Source organism: Pogonomyrmex barbatus, unplaced genomic scaffold (assembly GCF_055798465.1).
Source record: "Pogonomyrmex barbatus isolate J1 unplaced genomic scaffold, ASM5579846v1 scaffold10, whole genome shotgun sequence".
Taxonomy (NCBI): Eukaryota; Metazoa; Arthropoda; class Insecta; order Hymenoptera; family Formicidae; genus Pogonomyrmex; species Pogonomyrmex barbatus.
Genome location: NW_028297099.1, coordinates 2,424,065 through 2,448,573, shown reverse-complemented (window position 1 = coordinate 2,448,573; position 24,509 = coordinate 2,424,065). Strand labels below are relative to the sequence as shown.

Genomic DNA, 24,509 nt, shown 5'->3' with positions numbered 1-24,509 from the left:
AATTCCAACTAATAACCGCGGAAACAGACGTGAATCATCGTATTTTTCTTTAAAACTCCACGGCGAATAACGATCGATGACTCTTGATCGAGGTGATATAATAATAATAATAATAACAACATAACAAAAATTTTTGTAAAGGTAAGAAGATTCTTCTCCTATCTCCTCGAGATTTCTGATTTCAGACTTTCTGTGAAAGATATTTTTTAAGATTTTCTTCAGGTTTTTCAGCGACAATCTTATTTAAATTTTTATCCGAGACACGTATTCAGCATGATAAAATATCACGAGCTAGGTTATCGAAGGCATAAGACGTAATAGTAGAATATAGTCCAAGTATCGCTACGATCGCATCGCGCAAAAGCGTCGAACGCGCGAGGACGGCCGCCAAAGAGATCAGTATTAGATCGTGCTTACGTCACGTTTTATACGGGAAGACAGTCTCCAGTATCATCGAGAGCATCTCGTCGCCGTTAGCCACGCCTAATTATCATGTCTTCATACGTCACGTATGTACAAGGAGCGCGCGTGTAAACATCGAAACGCACGCAAGGCGTAGAAATGCTACGCACTTGTTAGACAAAAGTCGATGTCGAAGTTTTATTCATTTGAGCAATAATCTCATCTAAATGTGCTATGACATCACGACACTATGCTATTAGAAAGCCATAGACATCGAAATATTATTAAATGACATTGATAAAAATAAGAGAAAGATAATTAGGGAAATTAAGAAGTAGGGAAGTTAAGTAAATACAGAAAAAATAATGTGATTATTATTTAAGTATTGTTTTTGAAAAAATGAGTGCAAGCTCTGCTCTCCCGCAATTCTCAATCATCGTTAAATAAAATCTTATTATTAGTAACGCCAAGAGAAACGGATTAGTAACAGTGCAGAGAATTTCATCAATAATACCGACAAGCTTGAATCTCATCTTCCATCATCTGATTTCTATTCTAATATTATCGATAAACAATTAAATTCTGTTCTGTCACTTCGTCCCTATCATTAGGAAATTCGATAAATAGATAATTACAAAGATTTAAATAGCGCACTTTTAAAATAATATTAATTGCAATGCGAGATCTAACTTCTTGCAAACGTATTTTTCATATTAAAATATCTCCATTTTTAGACAACGCTAATTACTGTTAATGATTACTGAACACACCTAAGTATTCCGTGGCAAGTGGTCATTGACTCTTCTTGTAATTAACGAGCTACAATCGACCAAGAGGGAAAGAGATTAAACGTAGTCGAACACACGCGTGCAGGGGTTCGCCATGTCATCGAGAAGGAATTAGTAGCTACCGCGTTAAAAATAGCGTAGTGGCGGCGAAATGAATCTGCGGCGGAGGCGAAGGGGGGGGAGGGAGAGAAAGAGAGAGAGAGAGAGAGAGAGAGTCACGAGCAACGCCAAGCTAAATTCTTGATTTACAAGTGGAACGGAAGCGACTATCGCACAAAGCCGCGGCTCGCGCGTCTAATGCACTCGTAAACGAATTTTATCGTCGCCACGGTTACGCAGACAAGCCAGCTGGAGACCGAGTCGCGAGTGGAAAATAGAGCGGTCAACATATGAGGTCCCCTCTATGTAGGTGCCACCGTTGATGACCACATTGTATATCTTTTAAGATGTTACTTCGACCAACATCACGATAAACCAGCGAGTGCTCGCAAAATCTGAATTTCTTTTTTACCATTTCTCTTTGAGAATTAAAGTATTCTTTAAAAATATTATCATCATGAAATAAAAATAATATATATATATATATATATATATATATATATATTTCATCTCATATATATATATATATATATATATATATATATTTCATCTCTTTACAATAAGATAATAGAAAATGTTTGTATATAGAGTGAATTCAAAAATGTGTTGTACGGATCAATGAAATTTGTCAAAAATTCAAACGGAAATTAAATTATTTATATCATTAACAATCGCTTTAAAATTATCCAAAAAAAAAAACATCTTTATCCATTCTCATGTGTTTGTAGATTTAGTTAGTAGATTCAGGGAGTGCACTGTTGCGGAGAGGCGCCTGCTCGATCGAAAGAACGCGTTTACAAGCGTGGCATCCCATGTTGGTCGGAGCCCGAGTTATTTGCAGTCGGTTGCGATTGCACCCGGATCGTGGCCTCTTTTTGCGTCAAAGACGACGGAAACCAGAAGCATCGACGAACGAGATGGCCGACGCTCGGAAGAGAATCCTTATCGTGTTGAGTCGCGATCGAGCATCATCGATTCTAAGTTTGTCAAAAAAGGTCCTGCTACATTAAAAGATCGTAAGCGCGAGCACGATAGCAAATCTGCTACTTCCGTGCAATTTCCGTATTATGGAAATTGATGAAGGAATGATAAATAAAAACTACAATATGATGTAATCATCATGTTAAACAAATCCTCTTAAGGCGACGAAAGTATTCGCGCGCGTTTAAAGGCAGCGCGCGACATTAATACGTAGCGACCTATCTTTAGAGACGAGCTAATCTCGGTCCGCGGGGAAAGAAGAAACACGGCGCGATCGAAGCGCGCGAGCGGGAGCGGTCTGACCGCATGCGGTTTCGCTTACGATCTCGCGGTGTATGGAAAAAAATGACGCGACTTCAAGACAGAGTGGCGCGGCGGAGTGGGAGAATTCCTCTGGAAGACGAATCGCGATTTAAAAGCACCGTCGTCGCCGTCGCCGCCGCCGCCGCCGCCGCCGACTCAACTTTGTTGCTACACGCCGACTGGCTCTACTATTTTTGAGAGATGTTTATCTGGCCTGGATCAAATATATAGTTATGAGTTCCAGAAGGCGCTCGATAGTTCCCCGAAGAGGTCACTATTGGTCGCTGCCGTTGCCGCCGCCACTCCGCGGAACGCCGCACCAAAAATACGCGTGCTTGCGGTCGGGCTACTTGTCGACGCGTTCGTTCGGCAAGCCGCGATATCCTCGGCGACGTGCCAGAGCCGAGCGACGGCCAGGGATAGCGATGGCGCCGATATCCTCGGAGCAAAAGACGCGTTCAACGCCTCTGGGGAAGAGAGTTCGCAAACCCGGACAGTCGCCAAGTTCCAGAACATGACGAACAGTCCTCGAGGAAAACAAATAGGAAAAAAACATATTTTCAATCATCGATCATTCGCGATTTTGTGTATAATGTTCAAAATTGCAAAATCTGCACGTAAGGTAGACGTAAAGCCTAGGGCTTTAAAAAAATTTGTAGGCAAGGTAACGGCAAGAAGAACGGAACGTCCGACGCCACTGGACACGTGCAGCTCGGCTACATCATTTGTCTTGCGGACTTTGTTAGCCTTGTTACATATGAGAGCGATGTATACTTTAGAATATCGCCGCGCGTCGGAATCGCGCCGGACGAAAATACTCGCTGACACTTCGTAATTTTGATAAAAGATGCAAAAAACCCGACAAAGACGGCACTCCTTGCGCATTCGTAGAGATCGACTCTCATTATCGCGCGATACATACTTCAAATAGACTTGACTTCCATGGAATTTCAATCAGAATTAATAATACAAAGAAGATAAACATCAAAAAAATATATTTTAAAAAATATGTGCGATCGAATCTTAAATCTCTAGAAAAAAAATTCTATATTTCTACTTTTAGCGAGCAGGTTTCAATCTTCTTGAGCTCGTGCATGCACGAGAAACGTTCGTAGAGCAAGGATTTATAATTCCCCTGAAATTGCATGGTGCAGGTACGTCGCCAACGGTATCATTCGCAGGATGTTGGCCAAAGAACACGTGCACCCATTTCTACAAACAACCGCGTGCTGACATCCTTGGTATTTCCGCGAGTCATAGTCCGTTGCCGCGCGTGGATTAATATACATAACATGTAATACCCGTATACAACGCAAGTCACGCTGTACACGATAGGGATTCCGCTGATTCTCGATAATCCCGCAGTCGAGCTTTATCGGGCGATTTGTTCGCACGTAGGTTTCACTCGAGCGTAAAAAACGAGCGTAAAAAAAAAAGAAAAAAATCGAGAAGTCGCCGGGTGGGTACATACCTACATATATGCGTGCGTGTACGCTCGAACGCGTGGAATCGTGAATTCCTCGGGAACTCGCTCGCTCGCTCGCTCGCGCGGGACAATCGCGCGCGGAGTCCCGCGCGATATAGTTGCACTTGCGCGGTGTCACGGTCGAGTTAAAATTAGCAAGTCAACCGGATTCGCACGTTGGAAGACGACGTTGGAGAGGCGCGGAGGCGCCTCGATGGCGAACGAGCGCCGGACAGGCAGCGCCGGACAGGCAAAACAATGACGATGATGATCACGCTCGCGCTCACACGTCGACGCTCTCGCGTCGCATGCAAGCGTGAACATACCGCGCGGCGCCGCTCTCGTCCTTGCCGCGGGCAAGATATTTACCCGCGCGGCGCATCGGCGATGACGAGCGTCCGTTACGTCAATCCGAGAATGACGATCGGCGCCGCGTCATCGGATCGCGAGATCGATCGAACTGCCAGTTACCTTTCAAGTTCGCGTTCTCTCTTTCTGAACATGAAAAAAATCATTTGCTTCATACATCCAAAAGATATATATATATATATATATATATAAAATAAATTTACACCATCGTGTATAAATTTACAACCTATTATAAATGAAAAAATTGATAGTTCAGTTTCAAAATATAGATAATCAGAATGTTTACTGAAATCTGAAAAAAATCTCCCGAGAATTCCTTGATTTTTCAGGCATAAGCAAATTTTTTGAGAACTCTAGACATTTCCACGTAATAAACAATCTGGATACACGCGAGAAAGATAACAAGCTAGCTTTTCAAGCTAATTACTCGCGTAATATCCGTAGACTCGATGACGTTCATCTCTGCATGATTATATAAATCAGGCGAAATATCGCAAAACTCTGACATTATTTTTACGCTACTAATTGTTAGTGGATTCGATGCGAAATGACATTTCGGAGATTATTATGCAAGCGGAATACGGTTGGGGGTTGGGCATCACGTTATTTGTGCCTCGTTAATATGGGATATGCCCCGTAGGGGCATATCGTCGAATTTCATTTCTCGCGTAAAATTGAACCGAATTCGAGAACAGAAATTAATGCGTTTTTTCACCCGATATAAAAATAATGAATCCCCCAACAATATTTTCGGTCATTTCCGATACGGCGTTCAAGCGGATGCGATACTGTCGGGCGATTTTGGGAAAAAAAAAAAAAAAACATGTAAAATTAATTTTCGTTCGCGTTTCGTATCGCAAATCTACCGGTGGCCTCGTGAAAAATTGTAGGGACGAGTACGCATTTCGCGTGTGCCTCGCGATCACTTAAAGAGAAAATGTCTGGTCAATCTGCGAGCGGGGATAGACCGTGCAGGACCGGCGCGATGTAGGTTGCAAACAGAGGGACGTGGATATCGATTTCAGCGCGGTATGCACGAGCATTGTGGAATGCGCCTCGTACATTATGCCCGACCGTGTTGGTGTGCGAGCGGCGACTACATCGTCGCCTATACCACATGACGTGCGGAATCGACGAGCATGTCTGTAAAATCACGAGCTAAAGACGTTATAGACCGTGTACATGATACACGAGAAAGATGTATTCACTATAATCAACGTTAGTCGTCATATATATATATATATATATATACGGATCAATTATCACGGAAAAAAGTTTTTTTGAAATTTTCTAAAGATGTGGTCAGTATATAGATATAGATAAAATAAAATATCAAAAATTTTTGCAGTAACATCATCTTAAATGTTTGACGTAATTATTTTGATTTGCAAAATTATTTTCGGACTTTTATCCAACTAAATTTTTTAAATACCTCAGCAAAACCGACAGAATTCTCTATTTTAATAATAACAAATAAAAAACATATCAATATTGACGTAGACTTTCCTATCTTTTCTAATTATTCCGAATAAGATCCGTAGAATCGCGCGTAAAGCGAACCACAGATATGCGCGAGCAAATCGTAATGCGGAGTGGCGATGTACCTGCCTGATGTACCTGCCCGTCCGTTCGCTACAGTAAAACGCGCGTTCGCCGATTACGACTGTGGAGGCATTTAGCGCGATAGGGAATTGCGCAGCTTGCACGAGGTTACGGTGCCGGCAATTCGCTCATCGCAATTTGCGACGACGCGGCGATTACGCGGCCGATGTACCCGTCGATGCGTCGTCGCGCGTCCTTCTTCGATAAGAGCGCGGCGTTAATTTATGAACGCCGCGCCATTCACGATTTATCGTGACGGATTGCCGTCGCGCCGATTACGAGCGCCGATTTTCAGGAGCGTTGCATTAAACCCAACGCGCGGACACTTACGGGAAACACGCGCGTGCCGTTATTCGCAGGGATTCGCGACTCGCCGATAGGGTAATTAATCGCGCGAACGTCACGTCGACGCGGAAAGAAAACGCGCGCGTGCGCGCGAGCTCGAGAGCGATAAATAAAACACACGCCGAATGAGAGTGCGCGAGCGGTTAAAAGTCAATTGTATGTTTCGTCAAATTAATAGCGTCCGGCGGGCGGGGGGGGGGGGATGGCGATGCACGGTGCATCCGCGCGCGTCGAATAATATGAGGTATTCGGACGCGCGAAAATCGGCTCGACGACGGACCAGTGCTGTTTCATTATCGAATCACGTTTCAAGTGGTACGCGCGCGGTGTAGAAACAAATTGAGAACAGCGTTACACACGTCGAGCGGCGCGCCGACGCTGTATGAGTATACAAACATATACTGGTAGATATACAGATGGCAATTCGAGAGCTGGGGAACAACGAGTTACGGATATCTATCCGACACACAGCGCAACTTTTTTTTTTTATCAGCAAGCGACAGGGATTGTGAATTGTGTCGATGTCGAGGTATTCCGGTCCGAGGTAATCGGTCGACTCGTACGACAACGACCGACAACCGTCTACGATTGAAGTATCTCATCCGAGAAAAGCGAGGCACTAAATGTTAACTTATGGAAGACACTACTGGTCGATCGTTCGGCGATAGTGACGAGATGGCAGGAGCGTGGACTTCGGCCAGGGTCAAAATAGAGGTGACGCGAAAAAAAAAACGACATCCTTTTTGCGCTCATTACGCATTATGTAGATTGACGACATCGATAACCCTTTCGAGAGCCCGGTTGATCGCGCATATTTCACCGATTGTCTCGATGGTCGAAGCGAACATCGCCAACGAGGGAAAGGTGTTAACTCCATGAAGAAGAGAAGGAAGAAGAAAACGAGGGAGAAGGAGCGCACTCGCGTGCGTATTATCATTTGACGATTATCATTTGAATGCGCGGCGTGACTGCTCCTTGGCGCCCTCGAAACGCACCTCGAAATCGGGTAATTTGAATATTTCGTCAATTAAGCCGCGGACACTGCTTTACATAAGGTGAGGTTATTAACCGCATGCGATCGACCCATTTTATTTCGACAGCGAATAATCGACGCTGATCTGCATTTGTCGCCGATACTATCTGGACAGGATATCGACCGGACTGCTCGAATGTAAGAGTCGAAATGTAAGCATTAATTTCACTCCGATATAGCACACGTGATGTTAATGCCACGAGGAATCTACGAGATAGAAATACAGAAATTGGACGGCATAATCTAAATGAGGAGTTACTTAATTAGCGGAATTAGTAGTTTGCGCTAAAATTTTCATCAACTTTTAACTCATCGTGAAGTTATACATCTCACCGCGGCGGGGGAGAGAGAGCGGGAGGGAGGGAGGGAGGGAGGGAGGGAGGGAGAGGAAGAGGGCGGCGACAGGCAAGTGGATGCTGCACCCTCGCCAGTTACGCCACTGGAAGCGGCATTTTCATCTGCGTGAAATTCCCGGCATAGCTCGCGATGCGAAGAAGATTCCACGAAATCCACTCCACGTGTTATTCTTCTCCTCGCGAGGAAGATAACTCCGGCGCGGCCAACGTTTCCTCTCTGAATCCTCGCTACGCGAGACTCTGGGAAACGCGTCGCCCATTAACGCGCGAATCGGTAACGAGCTGCAGTAATAAATTCTTATTGGGCATTCGCGCGTTTGTTTGCAACGTTACTATCCGCGATTTCCGTAATTAGCGGTAAATTAATATTCGCTGCGAGCGTACGCGGACGCGGTTGAATGTTTCGAAAACCCGCTTAACGTCCATAAACATACACGCAACCTTTCGCGAAATGACGGAGGGGAAAGGAGAGGGGGGGGAATGGTAAGGGGAGACAGGGGGCTACGCTACGCAAATCATATCGATCGCGTCGTATTTACCGAATGAGTTTTACGAATTACATCGCGGCACGTTTGATTTGCACGGCATTTCGATACGTCGATTTTCCCCGCCCACCTTCCCTCCTCCCCCCCTCCTCGTAACGATGATACTCGTGCCGCTTTTCACTGTGTGTTGGGTTAAATTTGTACATTGCATATTCGACATGGCGTATAAATAAAGAATTATTTCATCGATTGCTAAACGAGCAATATTACAACTTTATGTAGTAACGGTGGTCGAACACTATCGAGTAGTACGAATTTTTAATTAATCCTCTCTCTCTCTCTCTCTCTGTTTCTGTCTCTCGCGTTAATTCCGTTTTTCGATAGTAGCTCCGCTTCCTCTTGAAAATGTGCGCTCGAGGGGAAATTCCTAGACGCGATTGTGACTTCGAGACGTATCAGGCCGAGCAACAATTTCAAGGCTCTCCGATAAACGAGCGTCACGCTCCGTTTCGATGGACTTCCGTCCCGATAACAACGCCGATTCGGAAAGAGATCGGCGACGAGAGGTTACGAAAAGACCGTGGGAAAATCGTCGTGTCACGGTATGTAAATCGATCGCGCGACACTATGAGTCATGAAGCAAACCTCGGTTTCCGGATCCAGCCGCGTAAATGACAACGTCGATGCTATGTGAAAAAGCAATTTCTGATGGAGAAGAGTGCAGGAAGATCGACACTGAGAGCACGAGAAAATCATCGATTTAATTTCGCTTATCTCATATTCTCGATTACGACTCGATATTCGAGGGTGATTTTGTCGGACGCGGGGATTTCAACATCAATATCCGTTTATCTCTCCTTTTTTTTATGAGCTCCGATAAAATATCTCGACATCGAGACGAAAAATCCATCGATCCGCATTGACAGCCGCACCGGGTTCCGTGATTCGAGGCTCTCCGAGGATGATTAATTATAACCGCACGATATCGCGCACGCTGATCCCATTATCGTATCATACAACGAATCTCTGCCAGTCGCGAGAATTCCGTATCATACCGACGTCAGGGTGATATCAATGACGTTGATTGTTCCGCCGATGGTATTTACGCGAGCGAGATTGCGCGTACCGAATCGGTCGAAAAATCGAATCGAAAAATTACCGCAGCCGAGCAAAAATGCAAATCCGCGGGTAGGATTGAACGTAGAAAAACGGAGAGTCTGCGGACGAGAGAGAACCGGCATGAGAGAAACGACGAGAGAGAAGCCCTGGTTAAAGAGGAAGAGGAGAAGGCGTTATTCGCCTCCTCCTCGGCGCATTGAGATGTAAATACGCGTCACCTAACGTGATTTACGAGGGAGAAGCGTGTTCGTACTACGAGGCACTTCCGAGTCCAAATCCGTTCGAGCAGATAAGATCTGTCCGAGCAGCCGCCACAATGGACCAAGGATTTTATAGCGGGAGGTATTCGCGCGCGGCGCCGGAGAGAGCCACCATTTTCTCTCGGTCAGCAAGTTTCCCCCTAGGATTGACATAAAAGGGCCGCGGCTGATCCTGCGAGTTTCTGTGACTCGATGGAAATCCGCGAGAATTGCGGTTCGCTCTTAATCCTTCGCGGATTCTATGTGATTAACGCTGTCGCCTTTTTCGTTGAATCGACAGTAAAAATAGAAGTCGAGGCGATTAAATTAATTTATTATTGTAAATAAATGCTGCTAATATTTGTTAAATAATGCAAGAAGAGGAGAGGGAGAGAGAAGGAGGGGGGGGGAGAGAGAGAGAGAGAGAGAGAGAGAGAGAGAGAGAGAGAGAGAGCTTGATTATCGCATCAGCTTCTCTAACGATCAGCTCTCATTGTTTATCGAGAGATACGTTCACGTGAACATATCCGTTGACAGTTTTATTCAGACAACTCCCTTCATCGACAATGTTGCGAATTGAATCAGGGCCCTCATATAATTCAGCATGGCGACGAGCGTATCGACGCGAGTGCAGCAGATCCTTTTCATCCGGTCAGGTGAAATCCTTTGTACGGACGAATGAGCGAACGAGCTACCTCGTCGCCAGCGCGACGCCGTGCACCGACGCTGGCGTATCACGTGCGTATTGTCACGAGCGCAGCCCCGCGACTAGCACTACTGGAGCGTATTGACGCGGATTGCAGGCGCAGGTTAAATCGAGCAGACGGCGGTGGTGGCGTCGCGACGCCGGCTGTGCGCGGCCGCGCAACCCCTCGTTGTCCATCTACCCCATTCTCGGTGCCATCCAGAAGGCTTGGCAGGGGAGGAGAGCGAGAGTGAGTGAGAGAGAGAGAGAGAGAGAGAGAGAGAGAGAGAGAGAGAGGGAGGGGGAATGAGAGCGTGGGTGGTGGACTCTGGCAAGAGGAAACATTTACAAAGAGGACCACTGCCGCCGCCACTGCCGCCGCCACTGCCGCTGCTATTGCCGGCGGGAGGAACGAGACTACTTGTTGCGCGTCGCGGCGCCCCCGTGACGCTGTAGCGCTCCCTTCTACCCCCCGTATCACCACGTTTCATCGACGACCAACAACGTCGGTACCGCTACCACCGCCGCTGCCGCCGCCGCCGTCACCATCCCTTCGACGCCCGCCGCTACCACCACTGCTGCCGCCGCCGTCGTCGCCAACGATGCCCCGCGATGCCGCCGACAAAAATAGACGCGTCGTCGCGGCGCAACAGATATCACTCGGCTCAGCCTCGAGAAATTCTCGATTGTCTTGCCGCTCGCCTTGATCGCCATGATAACAGCGATTGGCAGCGGCGTTCGCTGACTAAAAAAAATTATTATATCGAAACTTGGAAAATTTGATATGGATTCCCTCCCCATCGAAGAAGATCAATATTCCGTTGAGAATTTCGCTCTCGATTAGCTTAGGAAAATTTCATCCGTTTAACTCGAGAGACACGACGTATCTTATCTATTCAATCATCTAGAATCGATTCAATTTGAATAATAAGCTTTATAAAATACGATGTGATTGTTCATATGTATCTAATAATTATGGAATTAATTTCAAGTTGATATAATTAAAGTTGTATAATGAAAGTTCTTTTACATTTTCGAATATCGAGATAAAAAATGCTATCTCTCGTGCGAAAGTAAATTGTAGAATATTTCTTATATGAAATTTCACATCAAATAGTTTTCGAAAGAATCGATTTTTCGCAGTAAAGATTACTCCACTTACCTGTATCTGGTTGCCGATGTGTAGCTGCTGCGCCTGATTGATTTGCAGAGTGGAAGTACCTGGTCCCGAAGGAGGTCTCGGCGGCGTGGAGGTTGTATTGAAGGGTCCTTGCGAACCGGTCTGATTGGGCCCACCTCCCTGCGATCCTCTGGGTGGCAAGGGATATCCCGGACTGCCATGATTCGGCATCGAACCCGGGCTACCGTACGGCGAGTACTGTTGCTTGTAACCACCGCTAGGCCCCAACATGCCAGGTTTGCCGCCCGTCGCTGTCGGCTGAGGCCTTTTCATGTCCGTCAGGCCCGCGGTGGCGAATTGAGTCTGCGAGCTGACAAACATATCATTGGTCTGCTGACTTTGGAAGGTCGGAGTGCCATTATTCTTGTGATATGATCCAGTCCCTGTGGCCGTGGCCTGATTTTGTCCACTGGTCGGGCCTGTGCTGCCAGGACTACCGAGATAATCGGAAGCGCCGCCGAATTGAGGAAACTCGGCATAAGGAGATCTCGCGGTTGGACCACGCGCCGCGGCTGCCGCCGCCGCGGCCGCCGTAGGGTTGAATCCGCCCAGGCCCAATTGCTGACTTTTATGCTGATGCTGCTCGGCCATCTGCTTGAGCGTCTGTGCCGCCGGACTCATTTCCGACTTGAAGTCTAGCCCGGAATAAGGAAGTCGAGCTGGGGAGTACTGCGAGGAGCCAAGAGCACCCGGACTCGAGTTAGCTGGTATCGCGTTACCATTGTTATTACCAACATTGTTACTGTTGACGCCGTTGTTCGCGCCATTGGCGTGCTGCTGCTGCTGTTGCTGCTGATGGATCGCGTCTTTGTCATCCTCGATCTTAATCTGTCCATTATTCGTCGTCGGCAGTCCGTTATTATTGCCGCCGTTATTATTATTATTGGCGGCAGCAGCTGCGACCGCGGCCGCTGCCGCGGCGTTGTTCGCCAGTGTATCGACGCTCTTATCCTCGAAGTCAAAGTCCTTCATAAATTCTGGATGAAAATCTGATATCTCGGAAATGAGATCCTTAAATGCATCCGACGTGATGATTTCGTCGCCGGTGTCGTCGCCCATGAATTCGGAGAAACCGGGGAAACCAGTACCATTTGCCGCGGCATCCTTCTCCAGCGCTGCGGCGCACTGTTCCAGATCCACGAACTCATTGTCGGGTTCCTGTTTGCATTCGACAAGATTGCCAATGTCGACGCAACCGATTCCTCCGCTTCCGGCAGCGCCACCGGCGCCACCGCCATTCGCGCCGGGTCCATTAGGACCTCCTGGACCATTACCATTTCCGGGCTGTGGCCTGGACGCAGCAGACGTAGGCGTGTCCGGACCAGGTTTTGGAGAGGAGGACGCGTTTAAGAGATCGCTCTTTACCGACGCATTTGTCAGCGCCTTCACCGTTACGTTTGTGGAGATAGCCTGAGCCTGCGAGTTATTCGCCGCCGAGGTTGTAAACTCCAACTGTTGTACGATCTGCACCTGGAATTTGGTGAGACCTTCGTTCCCATCGCTACCGCCATTACCACCCCCGCTACCGGGGGTCGGGCCCGTTGAATTCGCGCCGTTCCCAGGTTGATGCTGACCGTGGCCGTGATGCGGTCCACCACCACCACCGCCGCCTGGACCTTGCTGATGCTGATGCTGTCCTTGCGTGCATTGCAGCTTGACTGGTGGCTCACCGAAGCCGCCATCGCCACTAGCACCACCAGCTGTCTCCAACTCCTCGGTCGTCCTCTTGAGGAATTTCGGCTGCTGAAACAAGAAAAAGGAGAGGATCGTGAATTATCGATGGACGTAACGAGAAGGAAATGGAAAATAACACAACTTTGTAAATCTGCCAGCAATAAAATTGTTTGCTAACTATTGTAGCAATTTTATTATATTTATCACATATCTTTTTAGTCAGTATTGATCTTTGAGGTTTAAATCGGAGTGTTTTAAACGACTATCGCTTTTTTCGTTGCTCTGTTCTGTTGCTTGACGAGTGAACCGAGCGACGCGAGATATTTAACTCGTCGCCATGCTCGATTCCATAGCTTTTTCTGCGATTAACTCGGGCAGTTTCTCACCGTACCTGTCAATACTCGCGACGCTTTTTCAGCCGTTGTCTTTGTACGGATCGCCGACGGCCACCCGCGAAGGACCGTTTTGTTTCGCGGAGTGCCAGATCCTGATGCCGCGGCTCGTATATCTCGACAAAAATCGTCGATCCCGAATCAAAAGCCCGATAGCACGTGATTCTATGCACGTAACACGAATTCAAGTATTCCTCACTATGAGCTCACTATTATATCTTTCATTTATATTATGTCTCAATAATACTTTATCTTCCATCATGTACAATTTTCATCAGCGTCAGACAATGACTAACAAGTTTAATAATTGATTGATACAGAAAACATAATTAAAATAATTATTGATCATGTAATCATTATTGTGAAATTGATTAGTAATCATTAATTAGTAAATAGCATAACAAAGGATTATACGTTATCTTTATTGGTGCTATTCATGTTAATATATCTTGATTCACTGAAATGACTATAATCAAAAATATAATAAATCTTCTGAGAGAAAGTTTGCGATTTTAGCATAACTGATAAAATTTAGTTCGATATTCAGAATCTGTTCATATATTGAGTTTGTCTTAAATGTTTTAAAATGTCATGAACTAATATCGTGTAATTAACTTTTTTATAGATACTTATATCATTAAAATAATCTTAAAAATAAATTATAAATACTGGCCTTGGACTTTTGAGTATTTCTATTATAGATTATTTATTAACCCAACAATTTTTAATTGTATTAATTTTATATTTTATTCAAAATTTGAATTTACATAGTTTTTTATTTATAATGAAAGAACGACTTTTTTCTTAAAATTATTAATAAAATTTATCAAACTGTATCAGCTTGTAACAAACCTCAATCAATCTTGGCAGTATATATCGACAACATCGCAACTGATTCCTAATTGAGGTATCACGAATAATCGAAATACGGTAGAAAACTCGAGGCAATTATCGCCGGATTTCAGAGACGAATCCGCTTAGGAGCCACGAGCTACCTCTCGTCGGCAGGGATTTCTGCGGAGATCTCCAAGTCGACGACCCTGTTTTCGGCTGGGCAAACAAATTCACGGCAACGGAGCGGCGAGGAGAAGGAGGCAAGAGAGATTGGAAAAAGTTTTTCCAGGGTGCGGTCGCGAGAAACGCTTCTACTGAGGCACACACACACACACACACACACACACACACACACACACACACACACACACACACACACATAGATACGCACAAGCGCACGGTTGCGCGCGCGTCGGTGTGTATCTATACATTTGTCATGATTTGAACCGGGATAACCCTCCCGGTTTCATCCCAAAATCGATAATACGTATTACCCTCTAATAGAGAATCGGGCGCTCTACGTGAGGTTCCCCCTGTGTTCCGCTTCCCCCCCCCCCCCCGCCGCTCGTCTCGTCATCCCGATCCACCTGGCTCGAGAGAGCTCGAATAATCTCGCGTCTTCCGCAGATGTAATACGATATTCTGTCAGCTTTCTCTATCCAGTAGCAGCATCCTCCCGCCAATCGCAGGACCGGCGTGCTCGTTGCCGTCGTAAAGATGGATGACGTTTCTTCGGGTCCTTGGCAACCGGACCGTCGTTCCCTTTTAGATTTCGCGAAATGAAACACATTATAGTAGGGAAAATGAACCTCTCCCCGTCATAACTCCGTCCTTGATGATCCCCTTGGTGAAATACAAAACTCATCGTGTGATAAGGAAAACATTTCTCAAGAACGCTGCGTCGATTTGCGAATTTACAATGACCTTTCCTGTCGTGTTTAAAAGAAAGAGGTTAATGACTGTTATTGAAAATATTATTAATTATTTGTTATTAATTGAAAATATAAATTTATTTAATTCCTTTTGCGTATTTATACGATACGACGTTTCTCCTTTTCTTCGGCAATCGGCAGAATTGTCGTCTAGGTGCAACTGAACTTAATCCTTTACAGTGCCCGATCGTGTAACGTTGTATAGAGCACACAACGTGATTGCATGCGCGCAAGCCGCAACGGATGCGAGGCGATGGAAAAAGGCTTCGGTCGCGAGGGAAGCAATTTCACAGGACGAAAGGTGTGTGTGTGTCGAAGGGTTGGCAGATAACAGCACGATCCCCGCGACCCTTCCCCCCCCCTTGTTCGTGTCGATATTACCTCGCTCTCCGCCGCCATCTTCTTTCACCGCCACAGCTTTGGCTCCGGGGCAAAAAATAAATAAATGAAAACAAGAAATACTTTAAACTACACTTCCGCCAGTCTCCTCGAACTAATTACTTTCTCCGAGTCCCCCGCGCTATTTGCAGCGGCGCGAAAATACGAGATCCTCGCCTCCTTCCGATCCGTCGCTAGTCAAAGGTACGTTTTATTAGCGAATTAAAACACCGTCCGTGTCAAAATGCGCGCTAATGATAAACAGCACGTTTCCGCTCGCAGAAGCGTAAAATGGCAAAATCATGAGAATTTTATGCAGAAATCACGTCCGACATTTTCACCTGCAACGCAAGCGAAGTAACTTGTCGATCGCAAAGGAAATTTGCTCACTGATGCATTCAACGCTGCGTTTCGATCGAGATACACGCAATAAAACAAAGTATACTTTTATTCATCAAAGATAAATAAAAAATTTTTTAAGATCATTTCAATTTATAAACTTGAATATGTCTCCGTAGTCATTCAGTGTAACATTACATTACGTTCTACAATGTAAGTAACAATGTATGCTAATTGATTGTACAAGCCTTCATTTGTCAAGTGTGATGTAATACGCGTCCGTAAACCGTCTTATCTCGAGGCTCGGTATATATCTTATCTGCGTTCGCGCAAGGAAAAAAATCGCAAGTCGAACATCGTTTGCAATTTTGCATAGCTACCTAATAACGATAATTCCCACGGCGATGTTTTTCCGACACTTGTTTACGCACTTCCTGTTCCTTCTTCTCCCTCGTTACCCACATCGACGAACATTTGCGTGCGATTCGATTGGTCCTCGGAACGCCCGGAGATCAGAAATTAATACGCAATCACGAGAATCAGGGGAAGCGAGTAGATTGTCGAGGGAGAAAACCGACCGCCTCGGGGTGGAAGCACTCGGAGAGCGTGGCGTCACGGTTGTTCGCGCCGCGATGCGTGCGCTTCGCGGCGAGTTGATCTCATCCACCCCATCCTTTATCACCTCCAAGCGAAATCGGTTAACCAGCCAGACTACATCGCCCGAATGCGAGTTAACCGAGCTGAACCCAGGCCCAGTTATGCCACTTCGTCCGGAAGCAATAATCCGCAGCGCGCACAAATTTACGCGCGCGCGCAAAGAGCGAGCGTTGCTTGGCTACGCGCTCTTATGCCGTTAGAAACTGAAATACCGTATCGCTACCGAGCGGTTCACTCCAATACTGTACATGTACATGTTAAGCGAACCGAGTGCGCGATCGATACAATGGTATCGATTTTCGTGCGATACGAATTGATCGCGGCTCCAAATTCAAGAGAGAAACGTAGACTTCATCAAGATACGGCACGCCGTCACGTCCGGATTTTCTTGCACCACGTTTGCGTAACGTCGTGGGAATGCGGTTGCGAACGAATCTGCGGAAAGGGCAGCTTGGATACCTCATTAACTGCATCCCGTGTGCCGTTCCCCGTCAGTTTCTAATGAAAGCTCATTCGCGAATACCTCCCGAGTGGTATATGGTGTATGCACGCCCTCGTGCTCGTTGAAACACTTTCTTTCGACAGATCGGCGATCGCGTTACTATAAGTCACACCACAGCTAGAATCAACTTAGAATACGTAAAAATGTTAATTTATCGTATTAACGTATTTATTAAATCAATGATTACAACGTTCAAAGCGTATGACGACTAGACCTCTCTTAATATCCACTATTTGTCCCATAATGCGTGACATGCTGTATCACTGATTAAGTTACGAATGAGTCAGACGTTTGGAATTGACATTTTGGATTCGTGTAGCGTCATTGTTGTGTCCCGCGATTTCCTTTTACATGTTTTCATCTATCTTTTTATTAATCGCGCAAGCGACTTTGACTTGACGTAATTTAGAATACACGACAAATATATATTCTATTTTATTTTATCTTCTTTTCTGACAAACAAGATAAAATACTTCGCAATCATGCGAAGTAATCTTTATTATTTCAATAACAACCGGTCAAAATAACAATGTCGTATAATTAATACACACACACACACACACACACACACACACACACACACACACACACACACACACACACACACACACACACACACACACATATATAAATTAATAACGCACAGCAAGCAGTCTCAACTTTATCTATAAAAATTTTTACTTTTTTCCTGTGATACTTTTGATTTTACATCACATTATATAAAAATTCGAGAGATCTTATTATTTCCTATTTCAATTTCCTGTTTTCACGATACCATCGCGAGTGACAAATCGGGCATCTCGAGTGGTGAATCTTGGCAAGTCGATGTGGCAGTGGTAAGATAAGAAGCGTGTCAACCTTATGTATATGCAAGCACACTCGTGTATATGTGTGTATCCGTGGGCGGATACACCGGTCTTATTGAGCGTTACATTTCGTTAACAACGCTCCCGCCAGTCGCGACGCGACTATTAACACGACCTAAATATTAGCCGGCGAGGACGATGACGTTTTGTGACACATGGACGTCTCGCGGTCTGCTTTTCGCGCACAACAAGCCCACCTTTCCGCTCCGTGTGCACGCGCGCACATTTATCACTTCCGCGTTTTTTGGATAAGCCTCCCGCCTTTATCCAAGTTATTCACTAGCGCAGATAACGGAAGAGGGCCGGCGAACATTGCCATATCTTGCGGCTACAGTTTTTCGGTTTATTTACGCACGAAGATAAAACGCGTCTGGTAAGAGGCAGGTATCACTTGTGTCACGATGAATAATCTGAAATTGAGATTATGTCAAAAAAAGTCTTAATGTACATCTTTGTCTTTTTCTTTTATATATATATATATATATATATATATATATAAAATCTTTTATATATATATATATATATATATATATATAAAATCTTTTATATATATATATATATAAAAAAGAAAAAGACAAAGATGTACATTAAGACTTTATTTGACAATCTCAATTTCAAATTATTCACAGTGACACAATTTTTTTTTTGTTAAATCATTTTTTTTTATCATATCATATCATATATACATATATATATATATATATATATATATATATATATATATATGACACAACAAAAAACTTTACCATTTTGATTTCGATGCCGTTCGAATTCTCCGAGAAGGTCCCGAATTATACGGCTTACAGTTCCACCGAGCGGAATCGGCACACGAGAATCGTAATCATCCTACTGATAGGCACTTACCGCTTCTTGTGCAACGATGCGTTTACGTAATCGTCGTTTCCAGGATAAGCTATCGCCGCGGAATTTATTCAGATCACATTCCCCGTCGGCCCCCTCCGCCTTGCACGAAATCACGATCGCGTATCGCTTCCACCTCGTTGTTCACGCGGATATTTTAGACAGGAATTTATAGCGCCTTTTTCGCCTCTTTTTTCCTCCCTCCGGTCTGATGTCACGCCTTTCGCCTCGAGACCGCGCGATCAATGCAAGCGCGCTCACTTCCGGCATAAAAAATGCATCGTTGAATTTCCTCGGTGCTCGTCCGCGGCGTGAACTACCTCGTAATTCCGCGATTGGATTTCGCGTGTTTTCGACGGGGACAACGAGAGGGGGGGGGGAAGGACGAGGATGCGCACACCGCCGTAACGGATGTTTATGACAAATTTCGACGTTCGGCTGGTTTTCGCGCGCCGCCAGCCCGTCGTTAATCAGCCGCGTTTCCTCTCCCTTGCGTCGCGACATCGCGAAATGATTTAATTTCGACCGAAAATCCGCGCTCCGCGCGCGGGAACGGCAAAAATGACTCCGCGGTATAATGGCGCGGCGGTATTTCAACGCCGATGCGAAGCGATTTTTTTCTCCCTTCCTCTCCCCCGCCCGTTGCGTCGTAAACGCGCAACCGACGCGCGAGTGAGAGACGGAGAGAGAGAGAGAGAGAGAGAGAGAGAGAGAGAGAGAGAGAGAGAGAAGAGCACGCACGATTGCAGATGCAATTACGATATTCATCCGTGCAAATGTAAATGCGCCGCCGCTATCGGTCGCGAATTCGACGCATCGGCTTTCAAAGGAAAAATGGATTCCCCGCTGCGCCCGTTACCCGCGCGCGCGCTTTTGAATAATCGTTATTGCTGCGACCCGTTGCGCGCGCGTTTTGCCGGGCGAACGGGTTCAAACTGTCACGCCTGTTTTAAAGAATCACGCCGCTTTCGAGCCGCGTCGACGTCGGGCGCCACTTTGCGCGGCGCTCTCGCATCGTTTGTCCGCATATCCCGATAATCAGGCATGATTTAACGTGGATTGTGGAGAGTCGCGCGTTAAACCGCTTAAAAAAATTATACCCGCGCTGACGGACGAGAATAAATTGTGCGAGAGATAATCGCGCGAGTCGAATCAAGCGACGAGGAATATCAACATTTCAAATGGGAATTTATCCAATTCCCACACACACACACACACACACACACACACACACACACACGCGCGCGCGCGTATGCGTATTGTGGGCGTATAGAAATAAATATATATGTCCCGTGGAATATATCGAAAATATTTTTCTCCGAAGAAAAACGTCAGGATGGCATACGTTTCAGCGTTATTAATTTCAACTCGTCGAGTCGCGAGCGAAATTATCAGAATAGCACGACCTACAAAGTGCCTATAGGCGAGGCGCTGAACGCGCGGAATGGAGCAATAATGTGTTACAAATATGTGCGACGTGGTTACACAACGCGAGCGACGAGACGACAATACGTCGCGCCGGCGTCCTCCTAGTTTCTACGGAACGGAGCGTCCATCTGCCGTGCGACCCACCGAACGGCCGACCAACGCCGACGACCGCACATCCACGCGAACGAGGACACGTAATGCCATGCACCCACCACGTAGCCGCTCGCTCCTGATTACGATATATCGCTGTGTTGCACAGCGTATGCGCGACAATACGAGCGAGCGTTAATAATCTTCTTAACCGAACGCTACTTCGTATTTTCACCGGGAAAAAATCGAGTCCGGATCGGCTCGAGAATGAAGGACTGAGTGACTGAGTCAAGGAGATTTTGCATAATTTCCGTAGTAATTATCATCCTCGCTGTGCTACATGCTTCGTGTCACAAATTACAGCTTCGCAATTAGCGTTGAAATTGAAGGAACTGCTCAATCAGAAAACCCGCGAGCAACGGAATATTCATTTTGTTGCCATATTTGTCTTTTCAGATCACAACCACGGGAATCAAACCACGGCGTATATATATATATATATATATATATATATATATATATATATCACATTACAAAAAAAAAAATTCGTAGCGGTTATTAAAACGAGTAGTTATGTCCGAAACCCGACGGCGTATTTATTACATATTTGCACTCGGCTTCTGCGAGTATCGCAATGATCCCCAGATACGTGCGCGAAGGAACACGCTATACAATCACGAAGCGGTGCGGTTAATAAGGTGTGGCAGCCCCCTCGGTCCCGAAGTTATTACGGTCGTGTATTATTGATACAACTCCATTACGAGAGTCCTCGGAGGATTCCGGTCGCGTCGCGTAGCGCCGTGCCATTTTTCGCGGTCATCCTTGTGCCACTGCAGCCTCCACTGAAGTCTCGCGTTCGTCTGAGAGCTCCTCCCGCTCGCATCGATGAGCTCGTCTTGCTCTTTGATGACATTGCCAATTATTAATTATTCCCGGCAATTACGCAGCCATAAAACGAAGTAATTTACTTATTTACACAGAAATTTTCCTTCCATAATGAATGCAAAGCGCGACGTAAAGTATTACTCGCTGTAGTCGCGCTGTATCTTTTACCTATAAATCTTTCAAACAACTTTGGGTCGTTTCTTTCCCTGACGAACGATTTACTGCTCGCCGTTAAATATCTGCGAAGTGCATTTCGATATAAAAATTCAAAGTTAAACAACTTCGCATGAAGTTAGATGAAGACGCCTTGCTTTTCGAACGAGCCCTGATAATGATCACATCGAGAATAACGAAAAAGATGGAAAAAAAATAGATGTGACGCAAAAAGATTAATATCGCTAGAATTTGAAGAATTGCGCGAATAAATATAACACGTCGCATTGGAATTAAGTCGAAAACGATAATAAGCTGAAAAGAGCATTGCATAAAAGATAATTGCTACCTGATAACTGAAAGCTACCGGAATGTGAGAGAGAGAGAGAGAGAGAGAGAGAGAGAGAGAGAGAGAGAAAGAACACGGGTTGAATTCAATGAGATCGGCGAATTCAACGAGATTCCCAGGGAGCAATGGTGAAAACGAGGGTAGAAAAAAGCTGCAGGCCGTCGTACGAGAGATTCCTCGTAGGAAACTTCTTGACCTAATTCTTTTTTCCGCAGCCACGTCCTTGGGAGGCGAGGAGTTTGTCGCGGGATGCCTGTAAGGCATCGGGATTCAGCACGAGATTCTCCACGAGAGAAGCGATCACGTACGATGGGAGCTCGGCATTCCCTCCGAGATCGAGATAAGTTAGAAATCACACGCGTCTCTCTGATTCGCGCAAAGCCATATTTAGACTCGACATGAGCGCGCGCGCGCCGGTTACTTTTGGACGAGTTGGATGACGCTCGTGAACGTAGGCGGACTCGTGCCTGCCGAAAACCTCGCTCTTTCTCGGGAATAAATTCGTCAGGCCCGCAGCTATTGTTCGATCAAACGCGATCGAACGTGGGCGAAAAATTCCGATATGAAAACGCGCTAATTAATCCGATCGCTAGCTAGATGTCGTTATCGAAACACTGTCCGAAATTTTATCCGTGGATTATTTATTTTTAGCGAAACACATAAAAGCATTAAATTTACACATTTTTTATCTCGCCGAAAGATTTGGACGCTGGAAAGTCGTCGCGACTATGAAAATCATGAATGTGCGGTAGAAAAAGAAATGTAGAAGGATTAAGACAAAAACAAATATATAAAATAGAATAAAGACATGTTTCGTAAAATAAAAAATACAGAGGTGATTCTTAAAATTATTTAAAATAAACTTGTTAGCAATCCTTTTCTGCTTTATTCATTATTTAGAGTATTTTATTTGATGTACTTTTCGTACACACCTAGAGATAAGCGAATTCTACGAAAAATGGTTGCGAATGTCGGATCGTGGATACATTCATATGCGAATAAAAAATGCGCATGGAGCTTTTACTGTATATCCAGAGATTATGCTAGCGTTCGCATAGTGCACTTTGTAACATACAATGTTTTTCAAGAAAGACGTTATTAATCCTGATATATATTTACCAAATCTCAAAACGGTTGCTCGGTTTTTGCGTAATACCGTTATTAGTATCCAACAAAGGAGGGAACATATAATATATATTTGTAATTTGATTCGCTGATTATTCTCCCTCAAGAGTCTCTCCGAGTGTTTACATATTAATTCGTATATTATGCTCACGCGGACACATCGGCTGTGGAGTCTAGCGAGAGTCGCCTTTTCTCCCGTTTCACGGGAGTAGATATTCCGGATAAAAAATACTTAAAAGCTAGCGTATCGTTTAACGACGTATTGTTACAACAAAAGAATATTTGCAGACGGATCTATTAAAGCACGAGGCGAACAAGCGAGCGAGCATATCGCCGCGATACGGCGCCGGTACTCATCGACGTCGTGTCCCTTGACATGTAAATTCGCGTAATTATAATTACAAATCTCACGGAGCCAGACACACCGGAATCACGTGATCGTAACGCGCCTAAGTGCCATAAACGCGATACGCGAAACCGTTGCTCGGGTCGACTCGATCTTATCACGATGTGACGTCTCGATCCGACACAATATTGCCATGCCCGAAACTCTCTCCGAGAGACTAATACAATATTCGTCTAATCCGAGTAACTGTAATCTCGCGACACGCAGGCCGATACGTTTCATCGATGCGTCGCGTCTTACGACAGCGGCTTCCCGGCGCGGCGTGCCGCGCGACGCACGATATACGTAAATTAAATTAATAAACTTCGATTTAAATGCGCAACGGCGGCAGATCAACTTCTGGATGCACTCGTGGATATTATCGCGCAATATGAAAAGATAAGATACGACTCGCTGACGCTCCGACTCGCGGCGCTGATTTCGCGTATAATTCAGTGAAGAGTAAACTCTTTTTTTTTTTTTTTTTTTTTTCACAAGAGATCTCGTCCGCATTAGCTGGCTCCATCGCCAATGAGCGTATCACCTCCACGAGAGAGCGAGAGAAACACGCGTCCACTAGGAAGTGCTGACAGATGGGGGGGAAGAGGGGGTTACGCAACATCGTCGTTCTTGTTGGTAATTGCTTATTTATTGCGTTGTCGCCAGTGTCTCTCTCTCTCTCTCTCTCTCTCTCTCTCTTCGTCACGCGCGACTACGCTTGTCGACCACGCGCCGTCTTTTTCGACACCGCGCCATTCTTCCGGCGCACCGTGCTTTCCGAAAGGATCAGTTTCAAGAAAAAGAGCGAATTTGAAATACAAATGTAAGAATCGAGATAGCATGAACAGAGCAAATCCGTATTCGTCGCGCGGGATAATCGTCAGAATGAAATCCAAATGCTGAACTTTGCCTCACGGATCTCTCCCGGATTTACTCGCGAAGATCACAAACACACGGAACATACGTGATACTCGTCGTCGAAATATCATTCCGATCCGCAATACGGTTTTCAACGTCGTCCGTCAGCAAACATTGATCTTGGGCCAGAATCCTGATACGGAGTCCAGGAAAATCGCGATGCGATTTGTAATCAGCGGAAAGAGAGCTGTTCGTGGAAAGGAAAAAAAACAGATAAGAGAGAGAAAGAGAGAGAATGTACCTTTTTATTATTCGCGCGACTCGCTTGTGAAGTAACATTGTATCTTTTA

The 24,509-nt window shown here is 45.5% G+C and overlaps 1 protein-coding gene across 4 annotated transcripts in view; it reads right to left on the bottom strand.

Moving 5' to 3' along the window:
- Positions 1 to 24,509, bottom strand: part of mam (neurogenic protein mastermind) — a 162,730-nt gene that overhangs the window by 37,866 nt on the left and 100,355 nt on the right. For 2 of the 4 annotated variants that reach the window (XM_089085548.1, XM_089085550.1), the window contains exon 2: positions 11,434 to 13,194. In XM_089085548.1, the coding sequence (XP_088941674.1) occupies positions 11,434 to 13,194 (1,761 nt within the window). The remainder of the gene's footprint in view (positions 1 to 11,433; positions 13,195 to 24,509) is intronic. The other 2 variants (XM_089085549.1, XM_089085551.1) reach the window with 1 other exon arrangement.